The sequence below is a fragment of the Phalaenopsis equestris genome, unplaced genomic scaffold, assembly GCF_001263595.1.
Source record: "Phalaenopsis equestris unplaced genomic scaffold, ASM126359v1 Scaffold000104, whole genome shotgun sequence".
Classification (NCBI taxonomy): Eukaryota; Viridiplantae; Streptophyta; class Magnoliopsida; order Asparagales; family Orchidaceae; genus Phalaenopsis; species Phalaenopsis equestris.
The window spans coordinates 465,166-486,445 of NW_018164546.1; the positions used below are offsets into that span (position 1 = coordinate 465,166).

At 35.0% G+C, this 21,280-nt stretch overlaps 1 protein-coding gene across 1 annotated transcript in view; it reads right to left on the bottom strand.

The window, feature by feature from the left end:
* Positions 1 to 21,280, bottom strand: part of LOC110020585 — a 100,701-nt gene that overhangs the window by 56,616 nt on the left and 22,805 nt on the right. Inside the window, 4 exon segments of the mRNA XM_020718736.1 lie at positions 1,433 to 1,686; positions 1,799 to 1,916; positions 5,047 to 5,115; positions 20,333 to 20,944. Of these exon segments, the coding sequence (XP_020574395.1) occupies positions 1,433 to 1,686; positions 1,799 to 1,916; positions 5,047 to 5,115; positions 20,333 to 20,944 (1,053 nt within the window).

Here is a 21,280-nt window from a genome sequence, read left to right on the forward strand (position 1 = left end):
ATCTAATCTCCTAACTGGATCATGAGATGGTTGACATTTAATGTGACCAAACCATAAAAGATGACTCTCTCTAATCTTGTCTGTCACTAGAGTTACACCAACCCTATCATAGATACATTCGTTTCGCATTTTGTCTCTAAGTGTAAATTGACCCATCCACCTAAGCATTCTCATCTCAAGAACACTTAGTTCTGTGGTTCACTTTTAAGGGCAACATTCTGCGCCATAAAGCATTGCAGATCTCACCGCCATCCTATAAAATTTTCCTTTAAGTCTAAGCAGTACTTTTCTATCACAAAATAGGCACGATGTATTCCTCCAGTTAAACTAATCAACTTGAATTCTACTAATAACATCTCATCTATATCACCATTACTTCAAACAATAGACCTGAGACTTCTAAAATGTTCACATCTTTTAATGATTTGATCATCCATAATTACAACTCTGCCACTAGATCTATTACTAGTAAAATTACATTACATGTACTCAGTTTTAAATCTACTCAAACTAAGTCCTTTAGAATCCACTGTACAACTTCATAATTAAAGCTTTTTTTGAACTCTTTCTCTAGTCTTATCCACAAGAAGGATATCATCAGCAAAAAGCATACACCGAGATACCTCCTCTAAATGTTCAGTAAAAGCATCAATAACTAAATCAAAAAGATATAGGCCTAAAGTCGATCCCTGATGTAATCCAACTGAAATAGTAAAATACTTGGTCAATTTTCATTTTGTTCAAACACAAGTAACAGCTCTAATATGAATATCCTTAGTCATAGCAACACCTTTCTTTTCTAAATCAATAAAAATTATATGTAGATCATCCTTAGTCTTTGTGTACTTCCCCATCAAACATCTCAATAAATGTATAGCTTCCATAGTAGACTTGTTTCCATAGTAGACTTCCATAGTAGACTTGTCCGACATAAATCCAAACTAATTATGAGAAATCTTTGTATCACATCTTAATTTATGCTCAATTACTCTCTCCCATTATTTTAATATATGACAAATTAACTTAATTCCTCTATAATATGAACACTATTATGCATCTTCTTTATTCTTAAAATTGTTAGATATAAAAGCAACTAAAAAAAATAGGAAGCATATGTGCAAAATTAAGCCAAATTTCGCAACTTCCGAGCATGAAGGTAAATACAACAAATGAATATTTTTCAAAAGTTTTAAGTATAACAAATAAAACTGTCAGTAATCTGCATGGTGTCAAACATAAGCGAATGATAATGCCAAAAATGAAAATTCAAAAAGGTCTACAAGAACCAAAACTTGTGGCATGGTGCTTTTTCAACTATTTTTATACACAAAAAGTAGATTAAATATGCAAAAAAATATCTACAGGATATTATTTATACTAAGACAATGCACTCTTATGAAACAACAAATTTAGCAAACAAAAAGATATTCACCTTCAAAGCAATCTCCAAGCAAGCTAAACGATTAGATGGGCGACTCAAAATTAAACTCCATAATGCGCCAAGACCCTGAGTGGCTCGATCACCATCAGAAACATCTTTCTTAAGATGATCATAAATACTTGAGTAACAAACATCCTCCAACAATCTCAATGCAGAGTCTGGCAAAAATGGAGCTTCTCCAAGAAGTCTACTAAAGGACTAAGAAAAGGGGAAAAATAAATGAGGAAAAATATGTTAAACCAAACCTAAGTTTGTATATATATATATATATATATATATATATAAAGAGAGGGGGGGGGGACTGGTTTTGAAAAAAAAAAGCAAAAATAATAATTAACCAAAATTTAAAAAAAAAACTCACAATAGAAAGGAGAAATCTCTCATAATTACTGGCAGCAAAGTTAGAATTTTCATTTGATTCAGATAACATAATAGCATGTGTGTGGTATAGCACAAGCATTGTGAGTTCATGTCCCTGAAAAGAGAAGCATAAAAGACAATTCAGCAAGAAAATAATACAAAGAACAAATAAAAATATTTTCCAGGGCAGAATTCAATATGATTTGGAACAAAATATGGAGGTTCAACAGAAAAAAAAAGCTAATTGTTTAAGTGAAATTACAATAATCCCTAATGAGAAAAGGACCAAAATAAATCCCCGATTGTTTGTGATAGGCTAAAAAAAGGTTTGATTTAGTCCTTAAATGCTTAGAATGGGAGATAAAATTATGACATTATAATAAAATAACAGAAATTAAAGTTAAAATTAATGGATGGTATTAAAAATAAAGTTATTTTAAAATTTTACATATTTTCTAAATTTCTACAAAAGCTGATTCCCCATTTACCTTGTTTAGAAAGTATTCTGACAATAGCATTAACAATATCTCTTACTAAATTTTCAAATGCTTCTAAAAAATTAATACACATTAAATTTTAATATTTTAATAAATATTATCAATAAACTTCTTACAAAATATCTCAAACTAAACAAAAGCATTTATTAGATTTTGTAAGAAAATTCAGGAAGAAAATTTTTAAAAAATCATCATTTTTAGCTGCATCAATTAAATTTAACTTCATTTATTATTGCTTTTAACAATGCAACCATTTTGGACGAAATCAAAACTTCCATATAATCTTAAATTAAAATGGACCCCCGCAAATAATTGAAGAACAATTTTATAATCTGTAACTAAAATGGAGGACCATTTCGGTGAATTTCTCAATCCCTGATAAAATATTTGATCTCACTAACAATTAGTAATCTAGAAGTTGCCATATTAAAAGCTGCTTTATAAATACAAATATGCTTTAAATGATAGATAAATAAGCCAAAAGTTAAACTCTAAATAGCTCCTGCTTTTGTTTGACCATTTCTGTGTATTTCTCAATCCCTAATAAAATATTTTGTCTCACTAACTATTAGTTATCTAGAAGTTGGCATATTAAATGATTCTTTATAAATAAAAATATGATTTAAATTACAGATAAGGAAGCCAAAAAATGCTCTGAATCGCTCTTTTTTTTGTTTGCCCTCCTGAAGAATAAATTGCAATCATGATTGATGACTGTTACTAAACCAGCATCAATTTACAATAAATTACATGAAGAAAAGAAACAACAACAACAACAAAGCCTTAATCCCACTATGTGGGGTCGGCTACATGAATCCTTTTTCTCCATCGCGTCCTATGTAGTGTCATATTTTCATTTAGTTCTAGTAAATTAAGATCACTTTTTATACAAGAAGCCCAAGTCTTCCTAGGTCTACCTCTGCCTTTCTTAACACAAGTCGAATCTAAAATATCTACTCTCCTAATCAGATCATCAGATGATCGACGTTTAATGTGACCAAACCACCTAAGACGACTTTCTCTAATTTTGTCCGTCACAGGAGCTACAACAACCATATCACGGATATATCATTTCGCATTTTGTCTCTTAGTGTAAATCCACTCATCCACCTAATCATTCTCATCTCGGCAACACTTATTATTATGCTTCTCTTTTAAAGGCCAACATTCAGTGCCATAAAGTATTGCAGGTCTCACCACCGTCTTATACATGAAGAGAAGAAAAAAAAAATTCACATACCAAACTAAAAGCATCACACATTATTACATCACAGTTAAGATTGAAAATAGGAACTTAAATTATAGCATTAGTGCTATAATTAGAATTAATCCACTGCAACGAAAAACTAACAGCACAAAAATCTGATTAACCTTAGGGGTAAAACACAAAGATATTCTAGAACTGTATAACCAACAAAAAATTGAGCATTACAAAAAAAAAACTTTCCACAAAAAAAAAACAAAAAAAAACAGCAAGAATTTCTCAGCAGATTGAATTTGTGAGAAATAATGCAAACCACATTTGATAGAAGACTTTTGGGATGCTCGGAGAAATGTGTTCATGTATTTGAAATACTCATTTATTATAATTTCAAAATGGAGTGCCTATTATTTTAGTTGGCAGCATGCGATTTGCCACACCTATAGGATCATGATTTTGTGGCAATAAATTTTGTTTGTTATTTTAAGCCCGATAGACCCCATGATATTCCATGGCAATGAATTAGAACATAACAAAAAACAATTACAACTCAGCATCATCTCTTCCTATAGGCAAATAAGATATATAGGATCATGATTTTGTGGCAAAAAAATTGTTTTTTTTTTAATTTTATTTTAAACCCAATAGACCCCATGATACTGCATGGAAATGAATTATAAAAAAACAAAAAAAAATAAGACAAAGTCCCATCATCATCTTCCTCCCATAGTCAAATAGCACAAGGTCAAACAGGTTTGAGCGGTCCGTTGTCATAAATGTTCATAATGTGATCAGTATTGAAATAGAGAATGCAGGTGGATTCATGCATGGTTAATTACATGTGGGAACAATCATAAGGAAGACTTCATAGAATTGTGCATTAAGAAATCACATAAATGGGGAAAACAAATGCATGGAAAAATCACATTTATTAATCAGCACATTTTTTTAAAAAGGCAAAGCTTGATTTTATAGTTTTTTCCCCTTCTTATTTTTATTTTTTTTTGTTAACAAGAACATGTCATGTGTCTTCAAGCTTTAAATAGCTTCTTTACTTAAGACATTAACCAAAAGGTTAGTTTTTTAATTATTACTAAATTTGGTCAATTGGATCACAAATTTAATGCCCACGCACTTCTTAGTAAATTGGAAACTTGAGTACGCTTAAAACAGCACACATAAAACTAATAGCGGCTCACTAGTTCTAGCAATTTAAAAACTCATCAAGGAAAAAAAAATTGGTTCCATTAGTTATATCCTGCATGTAAAGAACAATCCATAATAAAGTAGCAATTAATATATCTATGTAAAAAAATTTGAAGAAAGTACAACAAACTACAATGAAAGAAGATAAACAGGTCGAAAATATAGTTTTGCAATTTCATTAAATTTAGTAATCACCAGACATCAATCTTTGCTTATTCTACCAAGACAATCATTATTGTGCTTGCAGAGGTCGTTAGCAAATAAAACACAAAAGAATTTAGAAAATTACATGTATAACGCCTAAACAACAAAACACAGCTTCCAGGCACTATATTGTGTACCTTTTGACGATCCCAATCTGAAATAATATGACTTTGCAAAAGTGAAACCACATCACCATCAGCATCACTCTGCAACACAAGGATATTTTTAGGTAAACATTAAAAGAGAAAATATACTTTAAAACAATCAGAAAGATCGATGAATCTCAAAAGCAAGTTAAAATATTTGGCTCAAATACCTGCCTCAAAAACTTTTTTACCAGAACTACAGGAAACTTTATCATGTCGAGCAATAAGTAAATAAAGATAAAAAAAAAAAATATACAAGCACCAAATCACTTAAAAGAAAGCTTCCGGAAAAGTTTCCATCCAATTAGATTTTCATCAGAAATGTTTGAAAGGATTGTAAAACTAAAAGCAATGTTTGCAAGCATACAGATAAAATAAAAATGATTATTGGATGGAAACAATTGTAAAACTAAAAGCACATAAACTGTCAAAACGTTTCAAAAAGCAATGTTTGACTAATATGAATCTGAAAGAGAAACGGTAAGGAAGAATATATCAAAACAAAAAAGGGAATAAGGAGTACAAAAAGAAAAATAATCCAAATCTTTAGATTTCAATCCTGGGACTTCAACTAAAGTCTATCTCATAAAGACTCAAGCCGTCCTAATCAGTATAAATTGAGCAAGCAACGTAAGGGAAGATTCTCAGCCTGACTTCCAAGTGATGGTGCAGCAACTATTATAGATCAGCAACATTAGAAAAAAAAAAACTTATAAATAAAAGTTAAATATGAAAAAGATTAAAGCCAACTAGAGCGGCTATTTATAATCTCAATTTACACGCCAGCATTATTAGCACTCAAAATCAAGTAATTCAAAGAAAAAGCTTCCACCATGTGAGCCGATGTAATTAAGTCCAACATTCTCAACTACGGGCTCTAGACCAACTAAATACAAATCAAATTCTACTTGATCGTGAATTCAACACCTACAAGCCAAGACAGTCTACTTATGCCTTATCAAAAAGATCATAAATAAAAAGCTTCAAACTTTATAAAAAGAAGAATTCTTAGGGCTATGTGTAGATTTTTAGAGCCCATAATTTATGATGACTATTGGTAAAGATTTATTTTTCTATCTTTGGCTAATAATTTTGGCTACGTTGGATGTTGAGGACACCTATGTGGCACACTCCAACTTTTTTATGCTTCCAATCCATTATTTAAGAGTGACTATCACGTTTATTTAATAGGTTCTAACAACAGAGATGACATATGTGTGATGGTACAATGAGTCTAAGTAGAGAAAACTCCTGAGGGCTCCGAAAATTCCAACTCTCTGCATTTATTTTTTTATGTTTTGAGAAAGCTTTGGAGAGTTAAATTTTCAAAAAACATATTGGATTGTAGATAAGTTATTACCCAGAGATTTCGCCCTCCATTTGCGAGGACTTTTTAATCTACGGTTCGAGGTTTCCCATATGCGCCAGCCCCTATGGTTAATTACCCCTCTCAATAACGGGAGAGCACTTTCAATTAAGATCATTAAAAATTGAATATGATTTAATCCATAAGATGCATTTGGTGTCATAAGGCAATTTATATGATTTTAAAACATGAATTAAATAAAATAAATGTTTAGAAGACCCATGTAAGACTTGAATTTATATAAATTTGTCTTATTTGAATGAATATATTGATGCAAGCAAAAGTTCACTTTAAGCTTTGTAAAGTACCGTCTTTTGTTAGCCAGCAAACATGTTGTGAATCTGGTGGCGAGCTTTTAAAGTTTCAAAATTTTCAAGTTTGAATTACTTTTGAAGCCTTATGAGCCTGTATTTTAAAGCATAAACTTTAAAATATTTGTACGCATAAAGAGCTTAAATTTCAAAAGCTCAAGACTTTAAATACATTTAAAATTCTAAAAGCATGCATTTTAAAAGCTTGAATTTTCAAATTATTATAAAATTTTAAACGATTTGTATTTTATTTTAATTTATAAGTGCAAATATTCCAGGTTTTTTAAATAATTACAAGTTCAAATCACTCAAAATTCCGACAACTTCACGGTGTCAACTTTCATTTGAAGGCACGGAAGAATGTCAGTCTTCCCAGCTATCTCAAAAGACTCGATGGTCGTGAGGCATTACGACGGGAAAGCAAAACAGAATATTTAACCCGTGATTTCAAAAGATGCAACGGGTCTTCAACATACCTGAAGAAAATGTCAAATCACAAGTAGATAATTCCCCAAGCGGTACTTTACTTTTCTGAAATGATACTTGATTCACACGGACGAGGTACTTGTGTTTCCCATGGACGAGTAATTTAAAATACCAATTTTAAAAAGAGTTCTCCAGACAAGTTTGTAATTCCCCAAACGGTAATTAATTCCCACGGACGGGTGCTCGCGCTCTCCTCTAATGGAGATTTTTTAAAATTAACCTATGTGTTATACCTTCGAGCTCTGTCGGCTTTGACGATGACGACGATAAAATAAAAGTATAACACGAAACTTTTTTTTTATAAAATACATGACATAAAGTACTTAATAATAAATTGGAGAAGGAAACCCTGGCTGGGTGGACTGCTCGGGCTCCAATAGCAAGACAAGTGAAGGCATTGTCCGGGTTCTGAGGATTGGCGGAAATGAGCAACTACGAGCTTCATTTCAAATAGGAACTTCGTGCTTATTCCACTGATTGCGATTTTATCGCAAAGGTAGTAGAAAAAGAGGCACAAATGGCTTCTGTGTACAGGAAGCGAAAGAAGAGAAAGATGGGAGTTTCGGAAGACTTTGTATGCCGCAATTTGTCGTTGCTTCCTTCACTACCTATAATCGTGAATGTATCGCAAGGGTTTCTTCACATAGAGATTCAGAGGTTTCTGTGTTGAGAGATCCGCTCATCTCTTTCCCGAGCGTAAAATGAGAGATAGTTGGGAAGCAATCGGGTTGTGCATGGAGCAACAAACAGTAGGGTGGCTTCATGCGTGCGATCGGAGAGAACAGAAGGAAGGGCTTTGGCTACAGAGATCGATGAAGAGGGCTAGGAGAAGCCTCATTTGGATATTACAGCTTTGTTTCTATCTTTCTATATGTGGACAGAAGAAATGATGGCCACTACACCTGTAAGAACAACCACCTCTACCTCCTCCACAAGCTCATGCTCGCTACATCTGCTTGCTCCCTACCCATGACAACAAAGAAAGCCATAGATGAGGGCACATATTGACGGCATTAACTCCTCCATCCATCAACTCATATGAAAACCACAAAAGACATGAATGAATCTATACATCACTGGAACGGTCATAAAAGCACAGTATGAGTTCATTAACCTTTCCCAATCCAACATAGAACATTTGATTCACCTCTAACAAGTAACGCACCAATGAATAAAAAAAGCCTGATGAAAATGTATAGGACAAAAATGAAGCCTTGCTTGAAGGCATCAAAGAATCATAGTTCAAGAATCTTCAATCTTTGATCCGACTAACTCACAAAACATTCATCATTAATCATTAACAGAACCAGACTTAAAAATCGCCAATTTTTCATTAGACTTTGAGATGTCATCAATTTTGCATCTCTGGTAATCTTTTATACAGGCACAAGGAGAAAAACATTCATAATTAGTGACTATTCGTTGCAGAAACCTAATAATGACTTGTGAGTTGTACTTCGATGGTGGTCAACACGGCTTACATATGATCCCGGCATCAATGGAATGCTCATAACCTATAAACCTCCATTTGGTCATCAGAGATGTATTTGTTCATCGTTGTTATATGTTGATTTGTAGACAGTAAGGGAGTGTGTACCTAGCAAATTAGATAAATATGATAATAATGTCTTCTTCTTCTTTTTTTTTCTAGGCATGCATTCAATAATTGGTACAAACATTAAAATTCTCAAATAATTTTTTTAGTGCTTTAAGCAAAGGAAAATTAGATAATAATTATTTTGGATACTTTTCGCATTCATAAATTAATCAATTATGCATGATATGTGCAAAGGTTGATTAAATGTCATGTCCAGCTAGATTTTGCAAATGATTCTCAGCAGCTAAAATGGAATCCACAAAGGCTTGGCAGAAGGGCTGTTAGAAAGGTAATTCAGATGTGTTTTAGATGTGTGTCTATTCATAAAGATTTAATATACTCTATGATTTAGAGAGATTGAAGTTTTACTGGGGTGCCTTGAGTCCACGAAAATAGTGCACCATTAAATTTTTTACTTGATTTATTCATAGAGATATATGCTAAGCATTAGAAAGATTATATATTCTTGTTTTATTTCCACATGTGCATGCCCATGTTATGTTAACAAAAAAATAAGGGAAAAAGTTTTCATTAAAGTGATCTATGACATGTGTACTAATGAACTCATTATGTTTGCTTTGACCATTCTGCCCTTCAAATGTGACTTTAAGTGAGAGGGCCAGCCGTGGTTAAATGCTATCATGGGTTCTCATTTTTTAGCAATGGCTTTAACCAATCAAAAATAAAGTATGAATAAATTCCTATAAAAAAAGAAAAACCATCCCCATATCACTGAATTTTTTAGCTATCCTTCATGACTTATGGGATTTAAGATACTCAAATATTCTCATTTGACTTAAAAAGATCATGAAGAATCAGGGGAAATTTCAATAAACACAAAAAAAAAATTCAAAAGAAAAAAATGATAAACCAAATGTTGAGACTAATCACCTCCAGACTGCTCTAGGTTGACCGGGTTATTTTGCATCATAAATCATGCTAATGCACCAAGTATTTAAACCTTAAAAAAAAAGTGCTCAAGAAGCAAATACAAGGGATAGATAGCCCAAGTGCGTTAAACGAAATATAAGCGCTAAATTGTATAGCATCAATGGAATATCAATGCATCAAAAAGTATTTTAATGCATCAGATTATCCCTCACTATATTTAGAAAACATGTAGACTTTGAGGGCTACTTGTATGAAAAGCACAACTGGTTGTGTCATTGCACTAATAGCAGTGCAATCATAGCATGCATTAAAAAGTTTGCCAAGGCACTAAGGCCCCATTTGGGGCAGCTTATAACAGCAGACAGCGTTTTCAAAATGCCGCCACCCTGTTTGCTTCGTGCGTTTCGGGAGCATAATAAAAAACGTCGTTTTCAATTCTTTACTAGACGAGGACGTGGTAGACACCCCGGGGCCCGCGTCTTTAAAAAGCGTTCGGATGTTTTTTTCTTGCGGTGCCCTTCCGTCGTCTCTCGCTCGACACCTCTCGCCTCTGGAACAAAGCTGATCTCAAACTTTGCAATCGGAGGTGGAGAGAAGAAAGATCATCATCCACGCCGGCCTTGGGATTGGTTGGAAAATGTATTTTCTTAATTCTATTCATTTGTTTCCTATGAGCTATTTTTTTCAGCAATTTTTTCTTTTTTTTTATTTTTTGCTTCAGATTATGTGATGGTGATTTATTGTGCTAAGATCGCCGGAAATAGAAGTCATCGGCTTAGCAACGACCCGCGGTAACATTTATAATACTTTGGCTACAAGGAATGCTCCGCGCCTGGTACTTTGTTGAATTTCATTGGCGGATAGTCTTTCAGGTTTAGGAAACTAGTCTCTGGACCTCGTCTGTCTCACTTTCCTTGTTTTTAAGCTATGTTTATCTAATGATCTTGATGCATTATCTGTTTGGGCTTCGAAGCTTATTTTATTTATATATGATTGATGTCTTATGCGTTATTGTTAAGGACATCTCTTTAAGGTGCTCATTCAGAATTGTTTTCCCTTTCATGATTTGTATTTCCTTCTCTTGTATAGTTGAGGTGACATGAGATTGCAGAAAGAAGTGATATGTAATAGTATCAAGGTATTTACAAATTCCTCTGTTGGCATGCTATTCAAAATGCTTTACTTATTTCAACTTTCTCATCAGCTTCTGAAGTATAATCAATATTAAAGATGTATTGTACCTTATTTTTAATTGGTAGACGAAGTATCTAATTTATTTAAGTAATATTTTCAACAACTTCCAACTATGCTATGTTAGATATATAATTTTTTTCTTTGTAATCATTCCAATATAGCAGTATCTTTCATTGTTATATGTACAAATAACATTTTCTGTCACCGTATTTTTAAATTTGAAGCAGTTTACAGTTTTTGGTTGGTTTGATAGTAAAGATACATTCACACTAATTTTCTTTATTAAAAGTTCGGTAATTAATGAAATATTTTATCCATAAACTGCTACTATATGGATTTATAGAATATTGAAATATTCTATCCATAAACTTCTTATTCTTAACATTTGAACAATAAATTTTAAAAATATTTTGTATTTTTATGTTCTTGAATCTTCACTTTTATCTCCCCTTTATGATTGCATTAAGAATGTTGGTAAATTTATAAATATCAAAATTTTGGCGGCCTGTATGTGTCGAATGAGTCTGAAGTGAGTTAATTAGTTCTGAAATAGCAAAAGTGTAGATATTGTTGTTTTTTTAGAACAATACCAAGTTTACGTGCCAGATTGTTCATTTAACCAAAAAAATTTGTAAATCAACTGTTTATAAAACGCACAAACCAAATAGCTGCAGTTTATCCAGAACAGTGGCAGATTGGCCATTTTTCCAAAATCAACTGTTCTCTAAACGCACAAACCAAACAGCCAGTGAGCTTATCCGGATCAGTTGGTCATCAGCAGATTATCAAGATAAGTTGCAGTTGTCCCAAACAGACCCTAAATCAACCAAAATAAATTTAAATAACATTTTAAAATTATAAATTTTATGTATAGCAATAAATAACTAAAATGCAACACCATTTGTACTATGGCATCAATAATTAAATGATGCATTAAAACGTGTTTCAATGCATCTAAAGCTTCCAAACAGTCTCAATGACAACCAAAGTATTCCAATAGATGTTTGGGTAACCCAGACAACATGCCTCTAACAAATTACTAAAAACACTACCAAGAACCAAATTACCACAATACCCCCAGGGCCATAGCTTAAACACAATTTTAAACATATGGATATGCAAGCCAAGTATAAGTTTGATCATGATGATTCCAATAGATCAAAGGTTAGTGTCCTAGTAAGTGATCACCTCAAATATGTTAAAATACGCACCACATCAAAAATAAAAATTTCACTAGTAAAATTTTAAACTTATAAGACTATAAGTCTAGCTAATCGGCTTTTTAAGAATTCCTAGTACAACTTTTGAGATTTCCTCACTCTCGAGATCATAAGTTCCACTCAAAGGTTCCATCAGATATAATCCCCAAACTAATTATTAGGAGCCAGAAAGCCAAAATGCCATAGAAACAAATTTAATTCATGGGCTAGTTTCCCCACCTTATAAGACCTAAAATTTAGCCAATTTATAAAATTATAACACAGTTTCTAAATAATGAAACCAAAGTAAGCTACATCATCATAAAGCTCATCAATTAAATACTAAATTTAGGAAAAATCCAATGTTAACTATCAGGCCAACCAAATTACTGCCTTAAACAGACCCCTTCAGGCGTACAATTCATAATCATGCCATGTCTCCAAAGCCCTTACTAGTCATGTCAACTATATCTTAAAAAACGACCATATTAATACCTCTAAACCACTCAGTCAAGTTGATATAGTACACCCTCTTGTAGAATATGAATCAATAAAACCTAGAAAAATATTCTCAACACTCACACTTCCATTCCAATCCACTCGGAATACCTAGAAGGAGATAACCCATGATTTTAAATTAAACTCTCATTAAATTACAGTGTAAAGCCACTGACGTCAGCAGACTGGGACCACTAATACACCCAAGATATAGAATCATAAGATCTTAATAAGATTAAGCTCCATCTCCCCAACCACTCTCCAATCAATCAAATTCAAATCTAAATACAAAAGTTGGGCCTAAGCAACCACTTTAATGGAGAGTGCTTCCCTCTAGCTGGGATGATTAACCAAGGAGCTAGCAAGCATGGGAAGTGTTGATCCCAAATATAAGCAATTTGTGGTCAATATCAGAAAAGTTTTGGTTAAGCAAAACTCAATCTACCTCAAAAAAAAGTACTAAAGTTCCATCACATCTGGGAGGCCTAAGAATAGGTGCTTTCCACAAACAAATAAAATTTAAAAAACTTGTAAGAGATCAAGAAACTCAAGCCCAACCACTTAACGAAAATTACATGTACAATAAAGGCCAATCAAATTATATTACCACAAATTCCCCATGGATTGATTCCTGATGTCCATGTCTAAAAGATTTTCAAAGTCGCATCAAGCAACTTGAGTCATTTCTTTGTTTTGGAGAGCATAGCCTCAAAAAGATTTTCAAAGAACAGGACAAATTTTTAGAGACACCTGCGCAGCAGGAAAAATATGCAATATGGTCTACACTGATATCTAAATTTAATGTAAACCACTAAAAATGAAGTAGTTATTAATTATTTAATCAATTGCAATTTGTTGATGAGATTCGAGGGGAGGGGAGAATTCATAGGAATAGAAATGGACTGTAGAATTCAAAATAGAGAAGGCAATAAAGAGGCGGAGACGGAGAAAGAGAGAAGACGGGAGAAGAGATAATGCTAAATAAAAAATCAAAGAAAGAGAGAGGAAGGAAAAGAGAGAAATAAAGTGAAAACAAAGAAGGGAAAGAAAACAATATCAAGCTAATAAAAGGGATGGAGAGAGAGAGAGAGAGTTCGAACAAGAGAGAGAAGCCGCTTTACTCGCAAGACCACAGAACAAAATTTCCCGCGATACGGGATTCTGCGTATCGTAGAATCGACTATTCTGCCATTGCGTATGGAGGGATTTCAAAGGCATCGATTTCCTTTTATTTCAAGTTTATTCCTTTCCTTTTTTATTTATTTCTTTTTTTTTATTTCCTATTTTTCTTATTTCCAAGTAGGGTTTATACCTGAGGGGACTATATATAAGTTGTATTTGGGTTTTGAATTTTCAATTTTATTGAGTTTATGATTTGAGAGTCATTTCTCTACATTTTCCTCTCTGGTTGTTTGCTCGTTGTTTTCAGTTAGGGCAGTCACCGCACTCGACTCACCTGCTAGCCTACAACAGATTTTGCTTCTTACATCCTTCCCAATGTCGCCAACAACCACTATTGTCACTTCCTTACCATTCCATCGCCACCTCACCCAAACCCAGCCTCTAAAACAACTTCTAAGCGCCCTAGAATAGTGTCATCTAGTATCAGAGCCTGGCAAACCCAAGGTATTTTAGGGTTTTGACTTTCTTGGGCCAATCCAAAATTCTAAAAAAAAAAACTCTCACCATAACCAAGTCATTCATGCTACAATTCCAAACCCAAGACCAAAATTTTCAAATCTAACATTTCTATCTCCACCAAAATTTCACGTGATCACCTACACCAAAAATTAATCCCCAACCAAACTCGATCTGCCGGAAATCCGACCGGAAGAAAATGATGCCATATCCACAAGGAGAAGTCCTCAGCGAGGTCTCCAGAAACTTACTATGAAGGATATGCACTGCTAAATCTTCCAATTGCAACAGAGGTTTGTCACCTTTGAGAAGAGGCAATCAAGTGAGGTCAAACATAACCACAATGGTGACTCGTCAGATTGAGAGAATGAAGTACATCCCTTCCGCCAGACAATTTTCAAAGAGGAAGAACCAATATCTCAACAATTCAACATGGCATATTAGAGGAGAATCCAGGATCTTTGAGAGATGATACCGGAGTTAACAAAAAATTCAGAGGAAAATAAAGTTTACTACTAAAAACAACGGGGTTCATATCACGACTCAAAAAACAAGGAATAAAATACAGCATGACACAACTCTCCGACTAGGGGTGAGCGAGGCCGAATGGGGATGACCAGTGGACAAGTGGTTGGTGGGCTGATGGGATGTTGGTTGATTGATGGTTGTGGCAGGAAGGGTGGAAGGAAGGTGGGTGTGAAGGATGTGAGCAGGGGGTATGGGGAGAGGTATGTGCAGCTAGGAAGGAAGTTGTGTCACGGAAGAGGATGGAAACAACGGGAAGGTTGCGAGAGAGGGAGGAACAACAACAAGATCACGGGAGAGGGGACTACAGCAAGGTTACGGTAGAGGGGACTATAACAAGGTCACTGAAGAGGAGGAAACTACAGCAATATCAGAGGAGAGGAGGAAACCGCGACAAGGTTACGGGAGAGGGAAGAACAGTAGCAAGCTCACAAGAAAGGGAACTGTAGCAAGCTTACGGGAGAAGGGACTACAATAACGTTACGAGAGATGAGATGCAGTAAGGTTCCGAGAGAGGGGACTGCGGCAAGATCTCGGGAGAGGGGACTTCCTCAAGGTTACGAGAGAAGGGTTGCAACAAGGTAATGGGAAAAAGTAATGGAATGATACACACAACCTTAGATCAAGTTACAGTCGAAGCATCCCTCGCCTTCGAATACGACTCTAGCAGGCAAAACAGCCGCCAACAGCCAGCTAGACAAAAAATATAGAATCGGGAAGAATGAAAACTAAACACTAGGATAGCAACACGAGTATAAATAGACGATGGATAGGTGAGAAAAGAAAATAGGAAGGGGGGAGCAATTTTCACCCAATGAAAAGAGGGAGAAGGGGCCAATCCAACCTCCTACTAGACCGAACCTTCTCTTGCGGAACCGATTGGGGTCGGCTCAACCCCAAGCCCCTGCGTCAGATGAATTTACCAGATTCCAGCAATCGCGTGGCTCTAGATAAATTTATCGAGTAGCTCAAAAAGTGGAGCGAATTTTTTAGTACAAAAATGTTCCTCAGAGCAAAAGAGTTGTATTGACAGCCATCAAGCTCAAAAATAATGATTCATTGTGTTGGAGAATCTAAAGTATATTCGATAGCAAAAAGAAAATAGTAAGATCACCATATACTTCAAGATGAAAAAAAGATGCATCGCAAATACATTCTCACGCACTACTGACAAAATATGTTCATAAAGCTGCACAACTAGCGCAAGAGAAACACTTCTATGGAGGAGTACGCAGCTGACTTAAATCCGCTCATGATGAAACGTGAGTTCATGAAATCAAAGGAACACAAAATTGTAAGATATCAAAAAAGACTGAGATCATCTATCAGTAGTGTGGTTCAGCTGTAGTCGTATTGGTCCTACTTCATGTATAAATCTTAGTATTGAAAGTGGAGAAACAAAAACGTCATTAGATGACCGCCACGCTTTACTGGTAGAGTTCAATCACAGTAATCGACAATAAAAGCACCCCCTGGAGAACCTAGACCAACTCTGTCAGAGGAGAAACCAGTCTAATGTGAGAACCTCGACCCCCCTGAACCTGGAGAACCTAGACCTACTCTGTCAGAGGAGAAACCAGTCTAATGTGAGAAAAAAAAGGGTTGAGAGATCGCTAATACTCCTAAATTCATTGGGCACATTGCATCTAATTGTCCAAACATATGGGTGATATCTTTCATTGAACAGATATAGTGAAAGAGGCAGAGACGGAAGACCCAAAAGAGGTGAATGGAGATGCAGATCAGCTTGTAGCCGATGAGAGAAATATGCTAGTGATTCAAGTTGAACCCATAAGAGATAATCCAACAGAATTATCATTGGTTGTTGTAGACAGTAGTGAGCCTGAGATAATTGATGTTCATACAATGTTTGAGGATGTGGTGCCACGAACTAACTTTTTGCTGGCGTTACGAGAAGCCGCAGCAAGATTGGTTTCGAAGAGGGTCATGAGTTTGAGGAATCGACACCAAATACATGACAATCTCAAAAAAAAAAAAGAATGTCAAAATTTTCAGACATACAATCAACCTTCTAAGTTGTCAGAGCTAAGGGAGATCAAATATATCAGGGATGAAAAGGTTTTGAGCTACTTTTGAAAAACTAAATTGAATAATCTAAGTGTTAGTTTCAATTCATTTCAACGCATTCACTGACAGATGGCCAGACAAGAGTGGTGAACTGTCGCTTCTACTGCTTTCGTAGGTGTTTGTGGGAAAGAATATTCGACAATGACATATAATCCCTTTCTGAGAACAAGAAGTCTCTCCAAACTGAGAAGAATGACACGAGAGCTGTTCGTGCCCGCAAGACCGCAGAAACAAATTCTCGCAATACAGAATTTTGCCTATTGCGAAATTGGTTATATCGTGGCTGCGGACAAGACTGAGGGACAACAGAGGCGTCAATTTTCTTTTATTCAAGCATATTTATTTCCTCTATGATTTATTTCTTATTTCTTTATTTCTTAATTATCTTATTTTCAAGTAGACTTTTTTACTCGAGGGGACTTTTTATATGTATTGTAAGGGTTTTGGATTTTTCAGTTTTGTTCAATTTATAAATTTGAGAGACGTTCTCTAAATTTTGTTATTCGGGGTGCTCTATCATCTTGTTTTTGCAAGTGGTGCGTTTGTAGTTTCCTTGGAAACAGATGGTGGAAACTCCTTGCAACCATCGCACTCATCCCACTGTTGTTCTAGGGCATATTTTGCTTCCAACATCCTTCCCAACGCCGTCGACAACCTCTATTGCCACTTCCTTACTATTCCACATCCATCTCCCTGCAAACCCAGCTTTTAAAACACCTTTTAGGCACCTTAAATGTCATATGATATTGAAGCCCGACAAGCCCTAGATTTTTTAGGCTTTGTCTTTCTTGGCCAAATCCAAAATTCCAAAAAAAATCTACCATAACCAAATCATTCCTATAGAAATTCCTAGCCTTAGATGAAAAATTTTCAAATCCAACATTCCTATCTCCACCAAAATTTCACCCAACACCCACACCGAAACTTAAGCTCTGACCAACCATGGTTCGTAATCCTACATCCGCCGGAAACCTGATAGGAAAAAAGTGGCGCGATATCGCTAAGGAGAAACTCTCAGCAAGGTGTCCAGAAATTTACTATGAAGGATATGTAACGAGAAATCTTCTAACTAGAGCAGAGATTTGTCTCTTTTGAGATAAGAAAATCAGGTGAGGTCACCCATATAACTACAGCTGTGACTAATCAGATCGAAAGTAAAAGGTGAATCCGTTCCACCAGGCAATTTCTAGTGACCAAGAACCACTGCACCGACGATTCAGCATGAAATAGCAAAAAAGTCGAGATCTTAGAGTAAGGGTAAATTTATCATATTTTGATGGTCATATGGATCTAGATGAATTTATCATAGTGGCTTCAAACAGTTGAGCAAATTATTTAGTACAAGGATGTTCCTCAAGACGAGAATTAAATTGACAATCATCAAGCTTAGAAAAAAATTCATAGTGATGGGAGATGTGAAAAAAAGAGTAAGATCACCACGTGATTCATAATGAGAAGAGAGATGTAACGTAAACTTCACATTACTGACATGGCATTTTCATTAAGCTCCACAACCTACGCTAGAGAGATTTCTGTGGACGAGTACGCAGCTGATTTTGATCAACTCATTCTGAAATTTGAGTTAAAGGACCAAAAAAGCACAGCAGTAAGATATCTTAGAGGACTGATATCATCTATTAATAGTGTGGTTCGGCTGCAGCCTTAATAGTCTCTATTTGATGTACAGACCCTAGCATTAATGGTGGAGAAACAACAATGTTACCAGATGACCGCCACACCTTATAGGTAAAGTTCAATCACGGAAACAAGGAAATGCTTCAAGTGTCACGACTTTAGGCACATTGAGCCTGATTATCCAAACAGTATGGTGATATCTTTCACTGAACAAGTTCTAGTAAATCACGACTTTAGGCACATTGAGCCTGATTATCCAAACTGAACAAGTTCTAGTAAAAGAGGCAGAGGGAGAAGACCCAGAAGAAAAGAATGGACATGAATATCAGCATTTAGCCAAAAGCGGGCAGATGCTGGTGATTCAAGTTAAACCCATAAGAGATATCATTGGTTGTCGTACATAATAGGACTAAGAATAATGGATGTTCATACAGAGTTTGAGAATGTGGCGTCCCGAACTATCTTTTTGTAGGCGTTAAGAGAAGCATCAGCAGTACTGGTCTTGGTTGTCCAAGTGGGCCATGAGTTCAAGGGATTGACACCAAACATATGGCAACCTCGAATAAAATAATTTCAGAATTTTCAAACATACAGTAAGCCTCCTAAGTTGCCACTGTTGAGAGAGGTCTAATATGTCAGAGATAAAAAGATTTTGAGCTATTTCTGGAAAGTTGTATTGAGTAGTCTAGTTGTTAGATTTCAGTTCATTTGAGTTAAAGGACGCACCCACATAAAAATGGCAAGACATGAGAGATGAACTGCCGCTTTGGCAACCTTCGTGGGTTTTCAGTGAGAAAGAACATTTGATAGGAGGATCCAGACAATTTCAAATGATTTTTATTCTAGCAGAGGAGAATGATTTGCGAATTGTTCGTACTCGCAAACCGCGGAACGAAATTTTGGCAATATGGGATTCAGCGTATCATGAAATCGGTTATTCCATGATTGTGGACTGGATGGAGGGGCAAAATAGGCACAGATTTTCTTTTCTTTCAAGCATATTTCTTTCCTTTTCAGTTTATTTACAATTCCATTATTTCATATTCCTTTATTTTCTATTTTTTCTTATTTCTAAGAAAGGTTTTTACTTATGGGAAATTTTATATATGATATATAAAGGTTTCAGATTTTCAGCTTTGTTAAATTTATGAATTTGAGAGACATTTCTCTGAATTGTGCTCATTAGAATGTTGTATCATCTTTCTTTTGCAAGTAGAGTGTATGTATCTTGCTCAGAAATAGATGGACTCCTCGCCGCCCGAATGTCAACATTTCGTCATTTGCCCGCTGTTTTCAGTCTGGACAGCCATCGTACTCCGCTAACCTGCTGTTCTACAGCCAATTTTGCTTCCTATATCCTTCCCAATGTTGCCAACAACCCCTACTACAAATTCCTTACCATTCCACAGCCACCTCTCCGCAAACCCATCTTCTAAAACACCTTCTAGGTGCTCTAGAACAATATCAAAGAGTGAGATGATAAAAAGGGGTTAAATCATGAGTAATTTCATTAGTGAATGAGAAGATGGGAGAAGAATGTTACCAAGACGTTGGGGTAGTTGGAGCAAATCAAGCAAATATTATCTCATCAAATTAGGTCATATTTACAATAGAAATAAGACCCTTTTGGATAAGAAACATAAATAAAAAAGAAAATTATCTCCAAATAGATAGGATGAAACTAATTTAAAATAAAATCAAATACTCCCAAGGAATAAATCCACTAACAAAATATAAAAATACTAGTTCATTCACCATCAACATTGAGTGTATGTCAAGATCATATGGTCATCATCCTTAAGTACAAGAAATTAATAAGAATAAAATTTTGTGACAAAAGGATAACTACCTGAGCAACAAGACGTGCCAATAAAACTAACCATCGTTGATCATTTGCATCAGCGCATACTTTTTTAGAATTTTTTAAAATCCTTACAATTGCTAATTTGCATAATTCTTTTTTCTGCTCAATTGTTAACTCCACATGAACTGGATGCATAAGTATATCATGAGAAGCATCTTCAGCTGTCAGTGCTGTCGCAACAGGTGAAAAATACTGATCAAATTCCATCAGATTAGCATCAACGCTTTGACTTTCACTAGCATCTGAAGGCATAGAATCTGCCAGCTCTTGCTCAACATGTACAGAGGAAATTGTTGACTTTTCAGGAATTTGAACCTCAGTTGATGGATCTATTTCCATGAAAGCACCCTTAACTTCTAAAATTTCATTGGAAGCTAACTGATTTACACTAGAATCAACTGCCCTATCCGAGAGCTCTCCCTCACCCTTTGATAAAAAAAAAGCTGGAGGACATTCAACCCTGTCTTCCAACGAAGAAGTCAAATTACTCACAGATTGATGAAGCTCGTTTTTTGAGGCACTATCATTCTCTGAGTTCATTGGCAAGGATTGTACAGTTGGTGCTGCAACAAGACGTGGATCAAGACGACGAGGATCCTAAAACTGACATGCTTTAGTAACAATTGAGAGAATATTAACATTAAAACATTAAAACCTAAGAAATAAAATAATATAAATCCAAAAAATAAAGGAAAATTTACATGCGTGGCACAACATTTTTATGTTTTTACATATCTCACACATAAAACTTTCATATTTACATACATAGCACGAAGGTGCTTTAAACCTATGCATGAAAAGGTGAATTTCACTTTTAAAAAGTAATGAGACTACCATTTGTTATGTGATACTAAAGATTTGTAAATATGAAAGTTCAGGTGTGAGCTATGTAAATACATAAGAATTGTGTGCAATGTATTTAAATGCCCCAAA